At 35.8% G+C, this 21,103-nt stretch overlaps 2 protein-coding genes and 1 long non-coding RNA gene across 6 annotated transcripts in view; 2 read left to right on the top strand and 1 right to left on the bottom strand.

Moving 5' to 3' along the window:
- LOC122570140 (peroxidase-like) overlaps positions 1-21,103 on the top strand; it is a 58,198-nt gene that overhangs the window by 146 nt on the left and 36,949 nt on the right. For both annotated transcript variants that reach the window (XM_043732067.1, XM_043732066.1), the window contains exon 2: positions 124-207. In XM_043732067.1, coding sequence (XP_043588002.1) covers positions 124-207 — 84 coding nt within the window. The remainder of the gene's footprint in view (positions 1-123; positions 208-21,103) is intronic.
- LOC122570143 (synaptic vesicle glycoprotein 2B-like) lies at positions 884-19,689 on the bottom strand. Of its 3 annotated transcripts, XM_043732080.1 has the most exons (13): positions 17,639-19,689; positions 17,291-17,431; positions 6,493-6,555; positions 5,773-5,934; positions 3,646-3,808; positions 3,274-3,395; positions 2,698-2,942; positions 2,360-2,520; positions 2,002-2,194; positions 1,674-1,788; positions 1,421-1,580; positions 1,212-1,339; positions 884-1,116 (listed from the first exon to the last, which is right to left on the bottom strand). In XM_043732080.1, exons 4-13 carry the CDS (start codon positions 5,855-5,857, stop codon positions 1,046-1,048), a joined length of 1,443 nt encoding a protein of 480 aa, XP_043588015.1. In that variant the 5' UTR covers positions 5,858-5,934; positions 6,493-6,555; positions 17,291-17,431; positions 17,639-19,689; the 3' UTR covers positions 884-1,045. The 3 variants fall into 3 exon arrangements, with proteins under 3 accessions (XP_043588015.1, XP_043588014.1, XP_043588016.1); XM_043732079.1 differs by lacking the exons at positions 17,291-17,431; positions 17,639-19,689 and adding an exon at positions 10,422-10,783; XM_043732081.1 differs by lacking the exons at positions 6,493-6,555; positions 17,291-17,431; positions 17,639-19,689 and having other exon boundaries at positions 5,601-5,934.
- On the top strand, positions 10,980-16,394 carry LOC122570147. The gene is made up of 2 exons (XR_006317732.1): positions 10,980-14,241; positions 14,301-16,394. It is a non-coding gene; the product is annotated as an uncharacterized LOC122570147 (long non-coding RNA).

The raw sequence follows: 21,103 nt of genomic DNA, 5'->3' as shown, positions 1-21,103 counted from the left end.
ACCAGTAGTTCGTATAATGAGCTTCCGAAACGCAATTTAACCTTAATCATCGTTTCATCTTTAAATAATTTGTTCTTTTTATATATTTATTTTACATTTAAGATTTGGTCTCTTTTTGTGCAGATTATTGTTCGATCGCTGGGGAAACTTCGAAGCATTTGGGGGATGTCACAGACGATGAATCTGAAAGCTTTTCATGGACATTGGGTAACGTTCGATTTATTTTAACACAAGCAAACGTATTTATGCGTCAGCTTTTTTCTTTTCCTGGATAATTGGTAATATTTATTTAGTATTCTACAATTTATTTAGTACCTGAGATACACTTTTAACAAATAATGAGTAATATTAACGTAATTCTATTCAAACCACTTTCTATATTTTGGACGTGTTAAAATCTTCTTTGTATGAAAATAATTTTGTAATTATTTTTTATGTGATTAGAAGATCAAACTGACTGTTAGTAAAGTAAGTCTCTGATTTTAAAAATGTAGTTTTTCCAATTGCGCAGGACACTTATGACTGTTAATACTAAGATAATAAAAATGAAGAAAGTAAATTCAGAGGAAAACGAGCTATTACGATCTTTAAAATAGTAACAGCGAAGATTTATTACATAACAATATTGCTTCTTTTCCTTACATCGCCTCTGAATTTTACGATATTCAATAATTATTTTGTGAATTAACGACATTAATTGCGAGTTAATGTATTATCTAATGATCCACGGACGAGCGAGGTTATTAAATCTCGAGAATAACGGGTGTTCTAAAATTATGTTACGCCATGCAATCATGATGTTTATTAAAAACGTCACTTAGGCCATGCATTTGCTTGCGAAGTGTTTGGGTTACACGCATACGTATAAAATGATGAGGATACCTTATGCTACATGAGTGTAATTGTATTGTATTTACATATTTACATGATGAAAAATCATGCACCGAAAATTACAATCGATCAACGACCAGACACAGGGTGTGTATTTACAAGCGATTTTTTCAGCTATTATTAACTGATTACATTTTAATCATATACATTTTCGTCAGGCAATTTGCTTTGGCTTATTCTTCTGCGATTTTTTTCGTGGAAGGATGGTCACTAGTAATGCCGATACTGAAAAATTAAATTTGTGTGCAATGTACATATAAGAATATTATACCATGACATCGTTTTATTATTCATATACCAAAGGATTTAGGTGATTTTACCTAGAGAGGCAGAGCCAATCATAATGAAGGGACCCAAGCAGGACAAGTCAAACAGCACTGGAAATAGTAAATTGCCTATGACCGCCCCAATTCTGCCTACCATCATAGTTAGACTAACTGCCATAGTCCTGAAGAAAAGTATTAAATAATTGATAAGATACTTGAGACGTAGAATAAATAAATTGCTGCAAAATTATATATCTTTGTACCTTAAACACGTAGGGAAATTATCGACGATAACGTTTACGACACAGGCACCACCTATGCTCGACATGGCTACGAAAACTGAACACAAACCAAGAATACTGTTAGTGTCTTCAGCCCAGTAAAGCGAGCCGCAACAAGCAGCTGCTACAATGAAACAAGTTGCTGCAACAAATAGAAATTGGAAATTATTACGAAGATCAATACGTTTTCCTGTACGTTTCTGTACAAAATTTATGTTCAGCGTAGATATCTCACCTATAAGTTTCTTTTTTCCTACTACAGTAATGAGCGTGCCTGCCAAAGTGTATCCTATTACACCGGTAACCGCAATTACTATAGAATTAATGAATACTTTTGAGTTCAATTCCACCTGAAATAAAACACGCGTAAAAAATGATTTAAATCTTCAACGTATACAAACAAAAGCCAAAAGAGAGAGAATTAATAAATCCTTCGTAAGTACGCGTAACAAGCAACGATATACATTGTACAATCTTAATTTACACCATCGCAATGTAAAAAACAAAGAAATGTGTGTAAACAAGGAATGATTTATTGTATTTGTATGTAAATAACGTAATACCGGTACGCATGTGTGGGCAGCATTTAGAGTTTCGTTTACAAAACTCGTTGAGAAATTATGATTGGCTCCTTGTTGGCCTAACATGTAACAGAAGCGCGGCTGCGAGCTCGAATATTCGTATTTCGAATAGTCGTTCTTGAATTGTTCCATCATTGTGAATAATTGTGGCATCCATAGTCTAATCGAATTCGATCTATAAATTGAAATTTCCTCATTGGTCAACGTTCTTCGTTTCTCCTACGATTAAAGTCACTCACGAACGTTGACTCTTGAAATATATTCGACATGATATAAAGAATTCAAAGAGCCAGCGATAATGAAAATATATTTCAAGAAAGGTTCAGTTGATCCAACTAACCCTATCGTGGCACCCAGTTGGATCATGCCGATTGCGATCAGTTTGAAGACGTTTGGCGATAGAAAGAGTGGTTTGATCTGTTGCCAGCAGGAACGTAGCTTGTCCTTTATCTTACTGTTACTCGCCAGCTCAACGGAATGCTCGTCATTGATATCTTTTATCTGAAAACGAAGGTCATTTCGAATTGGACTTGGTATCAAAAATGAACGAATGAATGGTCACATTAATGTTATGCAAGGAGTGAGCATGAGTGGAAATATAACAAACGTAATTGGGTTGTATCGAAATGCAATTTACAATTTTTCGTGGAAAACACTGAAATATCGAACATCGCTTACTGGATATGTGTCTGGATCCTTGCCGGTGTTCACCGAGTATATCTTTCTGAAAACTTCAAGAGCCTCCTCTCTTCTGCCTTTCAACAAAAGAAAACGCGGGCTCTCGGGGAATGCGAAGATCGCTAAGCAGGCAAGAAACTCTGGCAACGAACAAATCGCCAAGAACACACGCCATGAACTGATCTTTAAGACCCCGGTCCAAACGTTAATGGTCCATTTTTGCGGTATGATTAACCAGGCGATGCCTGAAACCAAATATTTCCCCTGTTTTATGCGGATGAAAGTCAGGCAAAATAAGCAATGAAATTGAAGATCTATATTAAAGACATTAGAGAGTTTATCCCAGTCGACACATAGAATTTTCTTCTATCTTATAGACATTCAGTGTTGTCTATTCGTTAATTGCTCTTCCTTTCAGTATCAGTCGATACAGAGATCAGAAAAACATCGCTATATGAACGTATCGTAATTTTCCTTCAATGAATCGCTTCAGTGGTCAAAAGGAATAATTTTCAAAGCTATGTAAACACATTAGAAGGATATGAGAGCAGGATATCGCGATTAAAGGGTACTCACATGGTAGAGAAATATTTCCAAGCGAGAAAAACACCCCTAGCCACATATAGGTTCGAGATCGCTGCGCATCGTTGTGTACTTCTGCCAAATAAGACATCAGAGCGGCATACGGGCCGGACATGCTGCAAGCGTGAAAAGATTATCATCAAAATTTGATATTTTTTGAAAGAATCAATTTTAGCTGCCATATGCATCGCCAATGGTACAGTAGATTTGTAATTCTGCATTAAGCTATGTGTAGTTCGACATTTTGTTTTCATTCGTCAGTTCCACGATCAACGAACCGTGCAGTATGTTAACGCAAAGATAGATACGAATCGTAGCGATCGAAGTATTAATGTTTTCATTGCAATGATCGTTGCATCAACTTACATTACGCCATCGAGAAACTTGAACAAAATTAAAAGCCATGAAGTATGCGAGAAACAAGCCGCCAAACTCATGATTCCGGCGACTATGTAACCGTAGAACATTATCTTCTTACGACCAAACGTATCGGTCATAAATCCCCAGAAAAATGAGGTGCTGATCATACCTGAAACCAGCCAAATTTTCAACAATAGTTGGGAAGTTAGATTTCTCGGTTGGTTTTATGATACGCACTTTATCAATATGAATCATATTATGTTTATTCATTATATTCATAGTAATTTGAGCAGATAGGGAAAAAAGGAAAGAATTACGAAACTGACTTTCAAAGAATATACATAAGCATATATTTAAGAAATTATTCCCTATAGGAATGAAATGTATGTACGTGATCGATTAAATCCTAAAGTTACTTATTATGACGAAAGTAACGATTAATGTAATTCGATATAAATTTTGATACAATAAAAATGAATAATTTTCTTATTCGAAAATGAATCAGAAACGAAGGATGAAATTTCCCGAAATCGTTCTAAACAATAGCTATCAGAATTGTTCCAGAAATACAGATGCAGATATTATGCATTGTAAATCATATCGGTTATGTTTGATATAAACATTGATCTTTCCGTGGGACTTTCCGTTTTCATAAATTCTCATATCTCTTCCACCTGTTCCTATTGTTGTCATAATACCGAGTTCTTCGCAGTATACTGATATCAAGCTTCTCCGTTAGAGAGTTTTATTAAAGGTGATGTTGTGCGTGGCATTATCAACAAGTTTTTAATTAATACAATAAAGAAACGATAAGCTATCGAAAAGTTTACTTTCTCAGAATACTGTGTCTTATACCATTCGATTCCTTTTGTATAAATTATACAATCTTCCTTATCAGTTCCTTAGCAGTTACAAAACTGCTTCGATAATGAAATTTCCGGATAATAGAACAATCATTTTCCTGGATATGAAATTTTATTTATTCAAATGTAGTTTAAGATTAATCGATAGTTTCTTTAAGTATTTATGGATCCAATATCTTTTTACTTGCGTATAATCGTTTCAACGCAAGAAACCGCATAGAGTTACATTCTTTTTCCATTTCGAATCATCCAAGCCCTTTTTCGAACGTCACGAATGCTTCGGTACGGGAAGGAATCTCTTCTTTACCGTTTTTGTTTGTTCTTTCCATTTGCATAAAGTCGTCGTTATTATCGTTTTTATCGCAATGAAATCATTTCATTGCATCAGTATATTTACGGGTTTTCTACTGTTGTCAGCATCACTGGGATCGACGTGCTTTAGATCATGTTTTCGTTTTTCGACGTCTGTGACTGTGGTGGCTTCTCCAACGCCATGTACTTTTTCTAATTCTGTTGCACTTACATCTTTCGAGTTCTTTAATCACGTCGTTAGTTTCGTACCAAATTTTTATAATCAGAATTCACTCGATCGAATAAAGGAAATAGCACACTCTGCGTATGAACACTAATAAAATATGTACATATTTGAAACGGAAAATTCCGTCATTGGAAAATATTATGTTCGGATGTATAACAGAGATTAAAAATTAGAAACTCGTAAAGTATCTCTTCGTTTCTGATTCGAATCAATCATACGGTAAGCAATGCGGTAAACAGTTTAGACTTTTAATTCGCAATAATCTTAAACAGGTCATAAAATAATCCACTCTCTTTTTCTTAAAAAAAAATTCCCAATGTCTCAAACCCGATAAAGAGACCTTCTGAAAGTCTTGCTCTCTTACCTGGCAAACAATCGACAATCTAAATTACGTTACAGTAGAAATAAAGACGGAAGCAATTTTAAATTACGAGTCGAACGATCGCTCGCCGATCTCGAACGCGATTTCTCGTCGCTTGAAAATCGTCACTCGAGATCGTTGCCCACGCGAACCACGTAACCAATGCACGATGAAGTACAAGAGTGTGTCATTTAATTACCATGTCCGTACTCGTACAAATACATTCCCTAACGAGTCCATAGCGTACACCATGTGTGTTCTAACCAGAAACTCGAAGCCTACCAAATGCGCGCTTTGACTCTCTGTGTCTTAAGCTCAACCTGTAATTACAGTCGCGGTTACGTGATTACGCCAATAAATGAATATACCACCTGCGAACGTCATCGAGTTGAGTAGACCCTTGTCGAACATGGTGAGCCTCAAGTCGCACTCGGCCGATGGTAACACGTACGACATCGCCGATGACGAGAAAATACTGGAGAAACTAGCGGGCAACACGGCCAACAGCAACAAGTAGTTGAATTTTCCATAGCCTGTCGAATAATTTTGCGTGTACATGGAAGAGTTGCAGACGTAATTCGATCGACGAAAGATTCCAAGGAAAGCCATTCGATTGGATTCAATTCAAAGTCGGATTTTTATCTTCTTCTCCCTCTCTCTCTCTCTATATATATATATGATATTTCTGACTGTTTGGTTTTCTTTATCCTTAGAAAATATGCTAGTTTCGATGTGATCTTTGCATCGAGCAACATCGTTTTGTTCGTTTATTTCGTAGATGTTACGAAAGGAAAAGAAGATAAAAATTCTTTGAGAAGACGAAAGGCTCAAAGCTCTTAGGAATCTTTACGTTACTTAGGAATGTTTATTTCCTTGTTGTAATTCGTATAGTTGTTTCGGTAATTATATACGCGTATATGCATCGTTCAGGATTTAATAGTTTCGAAAGATAAAAGCAAAATAAGCTATCAGGTCGTCTGGAATTTTTACGCGTTTCTTTTCTTGAATTTTAAACGCGCAATGGCGATTGATGGAGCATAAGACGTTGTTTTAAGTGAGAGCGCGGAATAAAAACATCGATATATGCTTACCGGCATTAGTTATTGCTCGTTCGAAATCTGCGGGGCCAGACTCCTCAGACTTTACGTCTTCACCTATAGCAAAACACACAGTACACGATTATTGATCTTGTACAATAAGTTTTGTATATTATTGTGTTAACGTTGTAAAGCAGCAAAGTAACGTACATCGCAAATATTTGTAGCTAAACATTGAAAGCAAATCGAAGAATCGTTTAAGCACCATCATTCACGTAATACGTTTAACAAAATAAATTATTACTATTAACGATTGAAGTTAGTAACTGGACGATAAAAAAAAAAGGATTTCTTAGGATCGTGTTCTCTCTGTAAATGAACGTTTACAAACATAGACAATTTGACAATTTATAAATTTGACGTTAGTTACATTTTATGATATTTAATCAGTACTTAGTTACTTTAATTTCACGGTATTTGTCGTTGTTAAACACGATTTGTGTAAACGTTTACGTTACAGGCTAGCAATATATAATATCTATTATCACAATAATCGAGTTATCGTCAACGAACGACAGATTTTCACTAAAAATGTTTCACTCGCCACTTTGTTATAAATTACGATTTCAAGCGATCGGTATGAATCGTGAAAAGTATGACAAAAAGTATTTACGAACGTGATTAAAGTACGATAAAATGATATCATATAAAAGTGACATTTATTCAAATAAGAAAAGCAACTTGCAGCTGATAGCATTTAGTGAAATGTAAAATTGATCACTATAATACTGTAATACGTTTGACAATGACTAGATTTAATGGTGAGATGATGACCGAGAAAGTCTAACTGAAGAATTAGCAAATACGACAGTAATTCAAGTAGAATACATGTTTACACCGATGGTATAGCTCGTTAATTCCACGTATCTGTAGAAAAAATGTATAAACACATAGTGTTTGGAATTTTCCAAATTCTTGTATATTGTATTGAGCGTGTATTACACGTCCGCACGTACATAGATTCTATTTTTATATTCCTTATTCATTCGTCTCTTCTTTTATAATTTATTTCTTCTTTTATTTTTATTATCTCGCAAATATACGTTTATTATTATGTATCTGCTTTCGCACGATAATCGTGTGCGAAACTTTACTCTGGTCAGTTACTCGTCTAGTAAAATCAAAACATGTCGTACGATATTTTGGTATACGTTCTTTCTCATAATTAGGATATTGGGTGATAATCTTCGATGCAGCAATTTTTATGCACTATATCACGTTTAAAATATGTGGCGCGATAGTAAGTAGAGCTTATCAATCGAGAAAGGAACGAATAAATGTTTTCATTTAAAGGAATATATACATAGTCATGACACTTAACATCTTGTTTCACGGCATTGAATGGAAGAACAATGAACCATATTAATTACGTGAATAAGCAATTTTAATTATGATTGACATGCCCCTGAAAGCAGATATAAAAATGTAAAGATATAAAAATAATCTCGCGTCACGTGTATTAAAATATTAAAATATTACGAATTATTGTTAGAGACTTTTGTTTTCCACGCTGTCTACGAAACAATTATAATTTATTTGATATAATTCGAATTAAAAATTAATATCCGAATTAATATTCTCAAATCTAACGCGTTTCTCATATTCTGTGAAAGCGAGAGTACACGTGGTATAAAAATGAAAATATCGATTTAACACGTTCGTCGTGTTCGTCTCGAAAACAAATCGGCACGTATTTTTACGATACACGTGCGATACTGGGATACAGATTAATTATCAGGAAATTTCGAAAAATATTTTCGTAACGATTCGTCCAGGATACGTGTGTCGGTCTATCGCTTATGCTTGTTTATGAAAATTATTTGCTAACGTGTTACATTTACAATGAAAAACCGGTCGTTTGAACGAGCATTTCCCAAGTAGCAGTCGCAATAAGATATTTATTCCCATGTCGTCTTTCATGTCGACGGAGTCAAACAAACGTTGTTGGTAAACGATTAACCAGCAACTCGCTTTTCAATTTCATTTTTTAACGTCGTGTAATTAGACGCTATAAACATGCATCTGGTTGTCATGAAGCAAATATACATAGCTGCGTACAGTGCATTGGGAAACCGTAAATCTGTTAGGTGTATTCGATAATGAAGGAAAATTCCGTAATACCGCTAGGGGAAGTAGCGTCATGTTCTATGAAAATAAATATTAATAAACCTACTATCCTTCTATTGCTGGGGCATTTATCATATGCAAATGATTGTCACCTAGTTATCGGTATATACGTATATGTGCTGCTTCAGTTTCGTAATCGCAATGATTATTGTCAGGTAATCGATCAGATAATAATATTTGAATATTGTGATCACAGGTATGTACAGTGCGCTGCTGGAAAGAAGTTTCACGGTGCGACACAGAGGCAAGGGAGATATTGTTCACTATCGCTCACCGTCACGCGTTGTTATATCGTTTTATTTGCGTATATGACACTTTTCGCCAATACGTGTGCTTATCTTTATGATCGTGTCGAGTCTGTCAGAAATATCCAATCGGTGGCGCCGAATTCCTCCCGCCGAACTTTTCTCGAGCAGTGCACAGTATATTTTGAAGCGACACGACCGTCACGCTTTCGCAAAATATTACGTTAAACTCTAAACGATTAAACAATCTAATGAAAAATGTCAGCAAACGTGTAAATCAAATGCAAGATATTGCGATGAAACGACGTTTGAGCAACGTTTGGATAACATTGGCAGATACCAGTTCGTACACTTTCGGTTAAGTTTTTACATTATTTATATAATATTCGAATAAAATATCGATAGAGGAAAGAAATATAGCGAAAAAGAAAGAGAAACGGTGTTGGAGTAGAAGCACTTGAGATCATCGGACTTGTATGAGATCCCTCTACGAAATAGTATTTCCGATAATGCGTACAACGAATGAATGAAGTTTATGGTTATCCAATGCCATTGTGTTTTCGCAATCGTTTCTTTTTTTATTTTATTATACCATCGATAGTAAATTCCAGGATCGTGTGATTGCGTAAAGTAGTTACACGAGTTAATTGATAAGCGATAATCGAAACAGGTTTGAGAATCAATATGTATAAAAGTAAATATGTCATTGAATCGATTGGCTGATTGATCATTTGAAATTTAAATACGATCCGTCTACTTTTTTTAAATTACGATAATTACCACAATCTTGAGATAGCAATAACAAGATATTTACTCCTCATACTTCAATCCGTGATACGATCTTTGGTTTAAAAGCAACGCTTTGTGTGTTTATTCAGGCAGACGTTCCGAATCAAAAGCAACCAAAGCGAGAAAGTTACAGTTTTACGTGACTTTTGAAATAATTCGTGTCGCACGCAATACGTGATTTCTTCGCTTTTCAGTCTGGTTCATAACAAATGTGATAAACGGAAGGAAAAACATTATTCATGTGTTAATTCCTCGCTAACTTTTCTGTACAACGTTTACGACACCGTTCCCACATTTTCATATTTCCAAAATGAAATTCTTTTACTAGTTTTTCACTGACGCGTGAATTTGCGGCACGAGTTACGTCGCGGTCCTCGGCCGATTTTCCGCCCGATATGCAAAAAAGATTCGAGCTAAATAAAGATTCCTTGCACAAAAAATGGGAAAAATCATGCAATTTTTCAATCTGATGAATGGCAAGGGCGACGTTCGTGGATTCGTTTAATCGTCTGTTACGGTTAATTCGACATTTGAAAAGTCGCTGAACCAACGACAGCCGCATAGGTATGTGGCGCTGCGTTTATTTCAAATCGTTTGATCGACGAATATTAATTTTCGTAAACGTTAGGATTTTCGATTAAAACGCGATTGAAAATCTGCTATTGATAAAACGGCAAAAGAGAAAGAAAGTAGTAAAAATATCTCCTCCCACCAAAAAAGAAGAAAAAAAGAAACACAAACACAACTCCTTTACAAACTTACCGCTGTACTTCACCGACGGATTCATTAAATATCCTGTTGTCCTCCGTCTCCTGCGATTTTGTGTCTTGAGCCAATCAGTTAGCGAAACAGCTGTCAAAGGGGAGAACTCTCTTTCTCTCTTACACACACGCGCGGAATCGTCGCGGCGAACGACGATTTCTCTGTTCCTTTTTTCCTTACGAAAATAGAGGAAACGGAGGATAAAATGAAGAAAAAGGGAGGTAAGAAAAGAAAGGGAGGAAAAAACAAAGCGGAAAAATGGCGATGGTTGCGCGCTTCTAGCAACAGCAACGTGCACCGTGAAGAGACGGAGAAACTGAGCGTAATTTCAGCTGCACGCGCTGCACATGCCTGCCGCGAAACTACAATTCGCGCTAAAATCAGACAAACGCAAAAGCCACCTGCGACGTGTATGTAAATTCGACCCTGGTGGGGCGAAACAAGTTGTCGAAGCGAATCGTACGAGCGATAGACAAAAAAGATTCAATTCCACCCGCACTGTCACATCGGTCGATCCGCCATCGTCTTTCATCTTCTCAACATCTCTATTTTTCTTATTTCAAAACTGTCCACCGCCTGTATCCAGGATGCAGAGTATTTTTTCCCGTCTACTCCGTTCGTATCCAATTAGGACGTCGACTATCCTTATCCTATCCGATATTAACGCGATATTAAAAAACAATTACCAAAATAATACTAGCAGCGTCGATGCGAAAGCGATGCTCTTTGGCGCTCGACTTGTCCACACTGCCACGAATTGTAAGTGTAAATATGGTCTTCCAGAGGTCGTGGTAGTTTTTGATAACGTTATAGGAATTCAAGGGGGACGATGAACTGTTAAACGAAGTTCGAAGTTATACTTTGGTTCGTTGTGGGAAACCACTAAATGACTAAACGTAACGCGATAATTTTCTAATGAAAAACATTGTTTAGCAAAAATGAGCTGCATCGTCGAAAAGATTTTATACGATATAGAAGAACGTGATTGAAACAGAGCCGAATGATTCTCCACGATTGATACGGTTTTACCGCTTTATTCTTGCGCGCTTTTGCTTTAGACGCGTTAAAAATGCGATAGTTTCTTCCTTTTTTTTTCTTACCAAAAAGCGTCACATTTTTTTTAGCGCGGTTAGTCTAAAACGTCCTTTAGTTGTTAAATAGAGAGATTAACGACAACGTTACTTAACTTTACGAAATTAAAACAAAGTATATGAAAAAAGAAAGTTACGCAAATATCTATGTAATTAGCGTCGTCCTCATAGATAAACAACAGCATAACTTGATACTACGCTATCTGCAGTAAATTTAACAATTATCCAAGATAAATTTCTACGAAATGAGATAAGACAAAAATTTCAGATCAAAGGTTCCTTTCAGTTTCAACCTTCTTGCTTTATTTGTACGACATAAATCTTCGCATATGCATTCAGCATTGCACAAACATTGCAACAAAGTTATTCGATGATATCGAGGACTTATCAGTATCCTGGTATTAATCAAAGGACGATTGGACAAATCGTTCGTTTTCATCATAAAATTAAACTGCTTCACCGATAGCAACGTAATTATCCGTGCTTTCCAAATGATTCACGTAATAGCGAAACATCGTATTTCAGAAGTGTTCTACTAATTTTTGAAATTTCCGACAACAATGTCCCATGATCTACACGTTTAGACATCACGTCGGAATTGTTCGTCAGAATGCTATTTGTCATTCGAACTTATCAGGATAAACAATGATATACAGACGTATCACGTGCACTGTACGAACTAATTTGCCTCCTAATTCTTTGGGAACGTTTGGACAACGTTTCTTTAAATTCGCCAAGTGTTAATAATTAAAATCGCATTAGGGAAAATTCCGTCTCTTTGTTTGACGATCACTCTGCATCGTTTCTTTTTTCGCTGATACGGTCGTATATTTTGCATACACACTCCTAATCTTCTTACAAGTGAGGTTATTTACAACGAAGATGGAAAAAACCGAGGTGAATAATTAAACCGCTGCCGACATAAATTTTCCCATCAACTCAATTATTTGATTCATAACGTCAATGGTAAAACGCTAGCTAAACGTACGAAAGATCAACAATGTTCACCTGTATTTTTATTGAAATAATATTAACGATAATTAACGATACGGTTCAAAGCGTACAATTGGATCGTTGAGTCAAGATATTGCCGAATTTGTCAAGGCCTTTGTGTAGTAGCCTAAAAAGGAATATGTAAAAAGTTATCATCGAACGTGCATCCATCGTTACAAGGTCAAATCTTCATTTAGACCTTCACGAAGCTGCAGATATTCGTAAGGCCAGTGATTTACGAAATGGCGATAAATTCCAGGACAACTTGGACAGTTCTAATCAAGACTCGATCAGAGTATTGAAAATCTCTTCAAAAGTAATGGCCAAAACTATTAATTTGCATATAGAATGGTTTCGTGGCTTGACGCTCTTTCAACTTGTCATTGATTCAATTCTAGACGCAACAAATTAAATATAAGTTTATTAGTATACTCGTTAAAACGTAGCGATAATAAATAATAAATCATCTGAAATAAAATGCATATGCACGACAGGAAGAGGATGAGGTATTTTGATCTTCTCGTTCATCTCAACAGGCTAAGAACATATTGCCCGTGTCATTGTTCCAAGCAACTTCTTCTTGTACTTGCTACCGTCACGTGGCTTTAATTTCCGAGACACGTACAAAAACCTTCTGTTCGATTTAAAATAAAATCGTGTGAATTTCTAAATTTACGTACGTAACAATTACGATAAGTTGGTACAGATTCTGATTGAAAGTAACACACGTCGCGATGAATTGTACGAAGCGCAGTAAACCGATGAAATTTCATCGTGAAAAACTAACGTTTAAGTGTTGGAAGAACACATTTTACAAGAAAAATCGGAACTCGAAGCGTGTTAAAACAGAATATGGTTTAAAAATTGGAGTATTCCGTAACAGGTGATTCGGACGTGCACAGTAGACTTTGAACGGTCGAGTAAACAACTATTTATCGAGCCAGTTGCGAACAGATATGCCGAGACGTTATTTACTATTAGTATTGTGCGGAGGTGCGTTAAATCGGATACGACAGTAGTATCGCAATCTTGTAGATTTTACAGCCGTTTCAATTCCAAGGGTTGCAAACCGTATCTATGACACTAACTTTGTTGATCCGGACACACTACGGCGTACGCGCAGAATATAGAAAGTGTACGGCCAGGTACGAGATATTATAATATATTGGGTTGGCAACTAAGTGATTTTGTCATTAGGTGGTATTGACAATGTATTATAATGTTCCTCGTTATGGGACTCGTGCGTCACGTGTGGGATTAGGGTTGCCATTTATAGAATCACTGATCTAAGATAGAGTGCATTGGTACCTCGGACTTTACCATTTCAAACTCAGATACTTTTGACTATTTTTTACATCAGGTCCGATATCGCAAGATAAATTATACATTTTGTAAATTATAGCCGGATAGCACTGCGTTTGTATTTAACAGCTGAACGCGACACTTGAAAGTCACCCCTAGGAAAACAAGCGCGTTGCTATCCAGTGTATTAGTATAGTGCGCCTGACACGTGTCACATCACCGCGTGCAACGTACATATGGCATGATGACAAGGATGATTGGTGAGGCTACCGGTTTGGACAACGACCGAGTATCGGGAAATCCTGATCGCTACAGAAACTTCCCCCGGACACGTTAAAAACTATGACAAATCCAGAAAAATGCGAACGAATGGCAACCTGATATGGGATACGTAGCAGAGCTTTTATTCCGACGACAACATGATTTTGACGATGGTACGATGGCAAAAATATTTCCAATTTCTGATCCAAATTGTACATACGCGTTTGTAAAGTTTGACAGGTTTCTTCTGAATATTTCGGAAACTGAGGCCGAGCGGTGGTAACATGCATAGGGAAAAGTTGTTCAGAGCGACGACCAAGACAACATAGGTCATCGAAATTGGTGAGATCATACTTTTAAGTAATCGCAATATATAATAGTACACGGAGCATCCTATGCAACTTCAACAAATCGTAGTGTTAAAACGATAGAAGATAGAAACAAATTTGACGAGGAGAGATTTAATGATTTTGAGTGATGAAGTAAAAAAAAAAAAAAACGAAAATTCAATTCTTCAAAGATTAGTTCTTTTTAAAAAATTTCGTTTTCAAACACGCACTTGCATAGAGTAATAATTATTTTGCAAGCTGATGTAATAACAGTCGCTGCTTACTGCAAGGTCTAAGTTAATGACTAAGTTAACAAAAAACATGTAGTAAAAAATATACAATTAAAAAATGAATGGTACGTAAACGTAATGCAATGTTTCAAGACGATTCAGATCTGATTCTACGTATTTTCGGTCGTAAATTCAAGAAGCTAAGTGAGGCTAGCAACGAAATGCTCTTTCATTATTAAAATTGTACTGTGCGATCGAATGTTCGAAAAATAATACTTGCGTATAATTTCAGAAGATAATTTGTGGAAAAAGATTTGCCATCGTTCTGATAATGTAATATGATATTAATTGTTGTCGAAATGTATAAGTGAAATGAATGAAAAAAATTAATTTCCAATATAATACTTACGAACATATATTTACGATAAAGTCCGCTGCACATGGTACAATTTATTTTTTCTTATAATACGTACAATTGCAAGTGTCATTATTATTTTACTCGCAACTGTCTATGTATCCATTTCGTAACTAATGCATAATCAAACAATTAAATTATGTGACAGGTAATATAATTTGTAATTAATAATCCGCAATACGAGCAAATAATACGTTCGATTGTAAATGTCACGCCTCGGTGTTAATTAGTTGCTACTCTGTATATTTTATCTTGTTATATTTTAATATGATATTCCATGCGATAAAAATTCAAATAAAAATTCAGAACAAGAAACGAATAAAAATGACACTAATTTTCATGTAACGTGACATAATATCTAATCAGAAGCATCGGTCACGACGAATTTCTACGTTATTAATTATTCGTAATATTTAATTATAATAATTTAATAGAGTATCGATTATAGAATCAATTTTTACGAAAAATATTCGAAACATCGAATACAGACGATAACACTTCGATTCAGGATCTCGAGATTTCGGCCCCTTAATGCCCACTGTACTGCTATGCAGAGAGAATCAAATGGAACTCGTACGCCAGGGGAAGCGTTGCCAGTGCCGTTCCGAGTTCTGACATTCACGTATCTCTTACTTTATTTTCTAATTATAATTATTAACACTCGACCACATCGATCTAACATATGCATTTCATCTGTAAAAGGACGTTCAACGAAAGAGTATCGTACACGGTAACACAAACAAAATTTTGTACCTCGGCCGTGATGTAAATGTATTTAACGATACGATCGCACGCACATCTAAATAACGGTAATTAGAAAACCAAGATTTACAATGCTTTGACAGCCATATCGTACCAGAAAAATTTACGACCAGGAAAAATTGAATGAAAAATATGAAAAATTTGTCATTGTCGTATTTTATCCGATAGTCGCTTAATTTCGTTTAGTTGATATAATTGTACTTTCAAAATTAATTATGATCGACAAAATCAGAGGGTCCGTTGAGATTTGTCGAATCGAATCGAATTTCTTGTAGCATCGACATAATCTATTGCTGTCGTCGTAATTCAATTTTAATCTATTTGCATACTTATTTACTACGAGTTAATGATAAACTTTCATTATCTACACGTGGCGCTACTTCGATGATTTGATTTACATATGTAATTGAGAATGATTTGGTAAACGAAATCTCATGGCTCGCAGCATAACGAAGGACAAATATTTCGCTTAATGAATTAGAAACAGCATCCTATTTAGTACACGATAAAATATAAATAAATAATGATACATTTTTTAAAAATCTAAATTTTTAATTTTGAAATTTAAATAAAATAGATAAATCAATTTATTACAATTATTATTATTATTATAATTACAATCTGCATCGACAATACAAAATACAAAATTAACACGCCCCTCCCCTCCTTTGCCCCCTTTTTACATTCAGAAGATCCCAGCTTGCTTCGCATTATTCGCCATTAAACACTGTCACTTCGACACGTAAATAAATATACATATACATATATTTTCTGGTAATTTCTCAAAGATAAGCCAAGCACGTGCGCTTAATACGTACCCCCACTTTCGTCAGTATACTTTTCTCGAAGCTTCTTACAAAAGTACTTTTCACCTTTCTCACAAACAGTATCTATTTATTTACCGAAAACTGTTGAATTTTTTATTTCAAAGAAAACTAAAAATGTTATAAAATGCCAGTCAGACGGCTAATCATATTTAATAAACGTTGCATCGCGATTTATCCATTTCTAAGGTTACGAAAATGATCCTTAAATGAGAAAAGATAAGACTACGAGGCGATATTGCGTGCTTCGTGAGGCAACGTTTCTTCGAAATACGATAGAGAGTAAATACTCGAAAGAGCGAAATATTTATTAGAAAAATCGGACAATCGTAATTTTTTCGACAATTTTATTCGATCGATAAATTTATCAATAATCGTTTAAAACTATTCGAATCGTCTAAAAAATACTTTGACATCGTGATTCTTAATTATTATTTTCCGATAACGGTTGCTACTCTCGCTGATGATATTAAAAAATTTGCACAAGTGAAAATATGCATATTTTTCTTCTATCTGTGCTTCTCGCGTACGAATGCACGCGCAAGTATTGTATATACGTATGTATATTATCAGGCGCTAGTTGTCGTTTAAGCCGTCGAGCAAACCGGAGCTAGATATTAACTTCATTACCAGAAATAGATACTAAAGCGTTAATTACGTACTTTTATCTTAGAAATCGAATTTTTAACGCGTCGGCTGTCTTTTAACACGTCTCACTTTTCCTCGCCCCACGTGTCAGACTAGAGCAACACGCTGTTGAAAACACGATCGGAAGCCGTGATTGAAGAATCACACATACGTTCCTAGAAATATATTGAACTTTGTATATTTATTTCGAAAATATATCCATCTTTTTCCTAAAAAAAGACTGGACTAAAGTGACTATTTCTTTGAGTAGTTTACGTTGGTACATCAAATAGATGTTAACGTATGTAATGTGCTGGCACTATAAGGATTTGCTTCACAGGCGAACCGCCAAGTAGGTTGAACACAGTTCAATTTTAACTTACCATCGAATATCGAAAACAGCCAGGGAACCTCGTAGCTTCTGATCCAATAGTCTAGTGCGTTTGAGAATATACGATTCTAATCGTAGCTGAAAAACAACTGCCATTGATGAATTCTATCGAGCAAGAAGATAAATACGTAAATACATATACGTAATACGACGTCAACTGCGAATCGGGAAAACATTATTTTGTGTATTCAAGTTTTCGTTGTTCAAAATTGTTCGCCGAATAGATACATCAAATAAATTAGCTTTAATATCTGCAGCAGTAATAAAGAAAGAACTCGCATAGTCTATTAATATAACTTTGATTGTATTGTTGAAACAAAGTGTTTCAGTAACCTTGTTTATTTCTTTATATTGCGTATTAAACGTAGATAACAACTTCTTTTATTAATTTATCAGAAATGGTTAAAGACTCGTATGGATCATTAAAGCGAATGCTCTGTATAATTTTTCTCCGCATCTTGCCTTCTTCATTCTACAGAAACCGTAGGAAGCGGAATCAAGCTCTTATCTCGTCACACAATTTATTGTCCATCTCCCCTTTTATCAATAAACGATATATCAAAGAAACTATAAATCGTACGCAAGGGACTGATACGGTTCGATTGTCTCTTTCACGATTCGATATTCCGACGAACGTCGAACATAACCTAAAATATCGCTGTTATCGTGAACGTTCTTTTCTTTAATTACTGTTTTACGTCGCTTACAACTTATTAGCTACAACTTAAGATCAATTACGTAGGTACTGAATTAGTCTGTCAATTAGTTTGAATTCTTTTATGAACTCAAGTGGGCGTGAATGTTATCATTGCCCAGATTCTCTACAAGCGGGGGTTTCGATTAAAATTTGTCACGAAGAAGCTTATACTTAGAGCAGCGTACCATTAGACGATCTAATGTAATTGTAAAAGAGCGAGTCTCATTCTGTGCCCACCTCATATTATTCGTTCTCTATGGGATCCAGCTTTTGGCTGCCAGTTTTCGTTTTCATTTTATTTGCTGCGTCATATACGATTGATTGATCACAAAGGATATAACCTAACAAACACGAAGATGGTACCCCGCTGGGGGTAGCCACCCACACGATAATCAAACAGCTAAAAAATTTCACCAAATGTCCAAATTGGACAAATTGTGAATGTAAATTATTAAATATAAAAAAAAGAAAGAATATATCATTACTGCAAACTACCAACTATCAATTCGGACAGGCGTCTAACGACTGACTTTCCGTCACGATGATGCTGCATAGGAAAACTACGATGAGGTGTGTCTAAGGATACGAGATTATCGGATTCGTCAAGGAAAGCCTTGGTTCGGAAAATGAGGGACATGGACGTCGCTGTAAATTAGCATTTTGTGTCAATGGTTGGAAAAGGATGCCAACCGTCCTTCAGAGAAAGTTGCTAACGAGAAGTACCGTACATGAGAAAAACGGATTTCCAGTATCTTCCCGTAATGGGTGACGGGTATAGGGACTGTTAAGACAAAGACTATTTGTCCCTTTGGAGGACCTCAGCTAAATAAATCCTAAGATTTATAGCCGGTCCTTAGGTTAGCTGAAAATATTCCGTAAGAAGGTCTTTGTGTAGCGAGCTACGGGACAGAAACCGTTGGAAAGTTTACTGTCGAGTACCGCTACATTAACTAATTTTTTTAATTAATATAGTATCGCGGACATAAGGCCTAGGAGTTAGCGAGTGAACCACATACAATGTCGTGAGAGTCGAGGCGTTCTTAAACCATAAACAATGTCCCGAGAGCCGAGGCGCCGATGGGCACATCAATGTGTCGTCGGTTCTTCAAGCGTATAGTTTTGTAAGAAGGACCTACGTGGCCTTGGCCACGAGCGATCGCAGAACACGTGCGTGATGGGTCTACGGGAAGACAAAAAACATGCGGGAGCAGTCAGTTTTTGGTTGAGAAGTCGAGGAGTGTCAATCGAGAAGTCAGAGAGTGCGAGTTGCGTTGTCGACAGAGTATGGTCCGCGTGAGAGAGAACGTTGGATCCGTTGTGTCGAGAGTTGTCTAGATTGTAGCGTGTTATTGCGATTAGTTCATATTAAACTACCATCGTTTTTCTGTCTATATTTGTACAATCCATTCATTGTAAATAAATTACAAATATTAGGATATAGTAACAATATATTCCATTGACGATACTACATTAATTATTAGTATTTTATTTAGATTAGTAATTATTGGTTTATTCGGTTTGCCTCGCATGATCTCACTAGAGCGAGAGTTGTGTGACGATCCTCGAATTGATTTTCATTTATTCCACAGAACTTTAGAATGGATGGATTAGATGGATTTCTTATATCGTCTTATTATGTTTCTTGCTGTCGCTCTATATGTTTTGAATGTTATCAAGTTTCCCGATCATTTATGCCTCTTGTACCTAACAACAGTCCGTCTAAAGCGTTTTTAACTTCAGACTCGCGATCGTTGTTTTGCCAAGGTAATTTATAAAAATTATTTCGATTCGCATGGAGTTAGATTGTCTTGGGAATCGACTGGTCATCTGCTTTCCTTAACGCAGCGATAATTTCTTCGATTATATTATCAATTCGATGCCTATCAGCGTTAATACTTATATCTGGTGGAGGTAGATTCAGGTCGATTAATCGACTATGTTCACATCAATCTGCCAAGTCAAATTTTCGAGGAAAAAAATTCTCACGACTCGTGGATCCATTAGTTTGAATTGCAATAGGAAAACTATCGCTATCGTATAGTTCAGAGAATGCGATATATTCACAGTTGTATGCTATGATAGGACTGCATAAGGTTAAATCGATTGCACCAAAGGTCCCATTGGCTACATTGAAATACATTGGTTTAGAATCATTCGAAGTAACAATGTTGTCGCTGAGGATAATTTTTTCGAAAACTTTTATCCTCCGGTATCTGTCTTCCCAGAGCCTCACAAGGTGTCATAACTATATGAATTATCGGATGTAACAAAGAGTTTTGGTAAGTTGTCGATTAGCTGGTTTATTTCAAGCTCGTTTAATCGATAACTGTTAGGAATATGTACGTACTTGAATTGTTACTTGTTGGAGGTGATTTGCAATTTTTTAGTAATTAAGAAACTCTTAATTAACATAGCTGCATCTGCACAAACGATTTGAGTGTTACGATTAGTGACAAGTGAATTATAATTTTTGATTTGAATCGTCTGATGGTGAGTTTAAAGTTGGTTTCTTGCAAGCAAACTATATCCGACTGATACTTATTCAGCAAGACTCGTAGTTGAGGTAAATGGGGAAAAAAGTCATTTATACATTCCATTGTACGATAGTCGTTAGCGTAATTGATACCGTGATTAATAATTAATATGTAATAACTTAGATATAATGTATGACAGCAGAGATGATTCTTTAAGGCCAGATTCACATTCACAACGTGTTGATACCGAGGGTGGAGCAACATGATATATCACGTCAATCATTAT

Source organism: Bombus pyrosoma, linkage group LG8 (genome assembly GCF_014825855.1).
Source record: "Bombus pyrosoma isolate SC7728 linkage group LG8, ASM1482585v1, whole genome shotgun sequence".
NCBI lineage: Eukaryota > Metazoa > Arthropoda > Insecta > Hymenoptera > Apidae > Bombus > Bombus pyrosoma.
The sequence above is the reverse complement of the archived record's forward strand: the minus strand, read 5'-3'. Positions and strand labels throughout refer to the sequence as shown.

Excerpts from the sequence above, each read along its gene's own strand:
- LOC122570143 (XM_043732079.1), bottom strand. The coding sequence starts at position 10,446 with ATGAATCCGTCGGTGAAGTACAGCG. Across the intron at positions 1,789-2,001 it reads CTGCCCACACATGCGTACCG|GTGGAATTGAACTCAAAAGT; the intron begins GTATTACGTTAT and ends GTTTTATTTCAG. Across the intron at positions 1,117-1,211 it reads GATTGGCTCTGCCTCTCTAG|TATCGGCATTACTAGTGACC; the intron begins GTAAAATCACCT and ends TTAATTTTTCAG.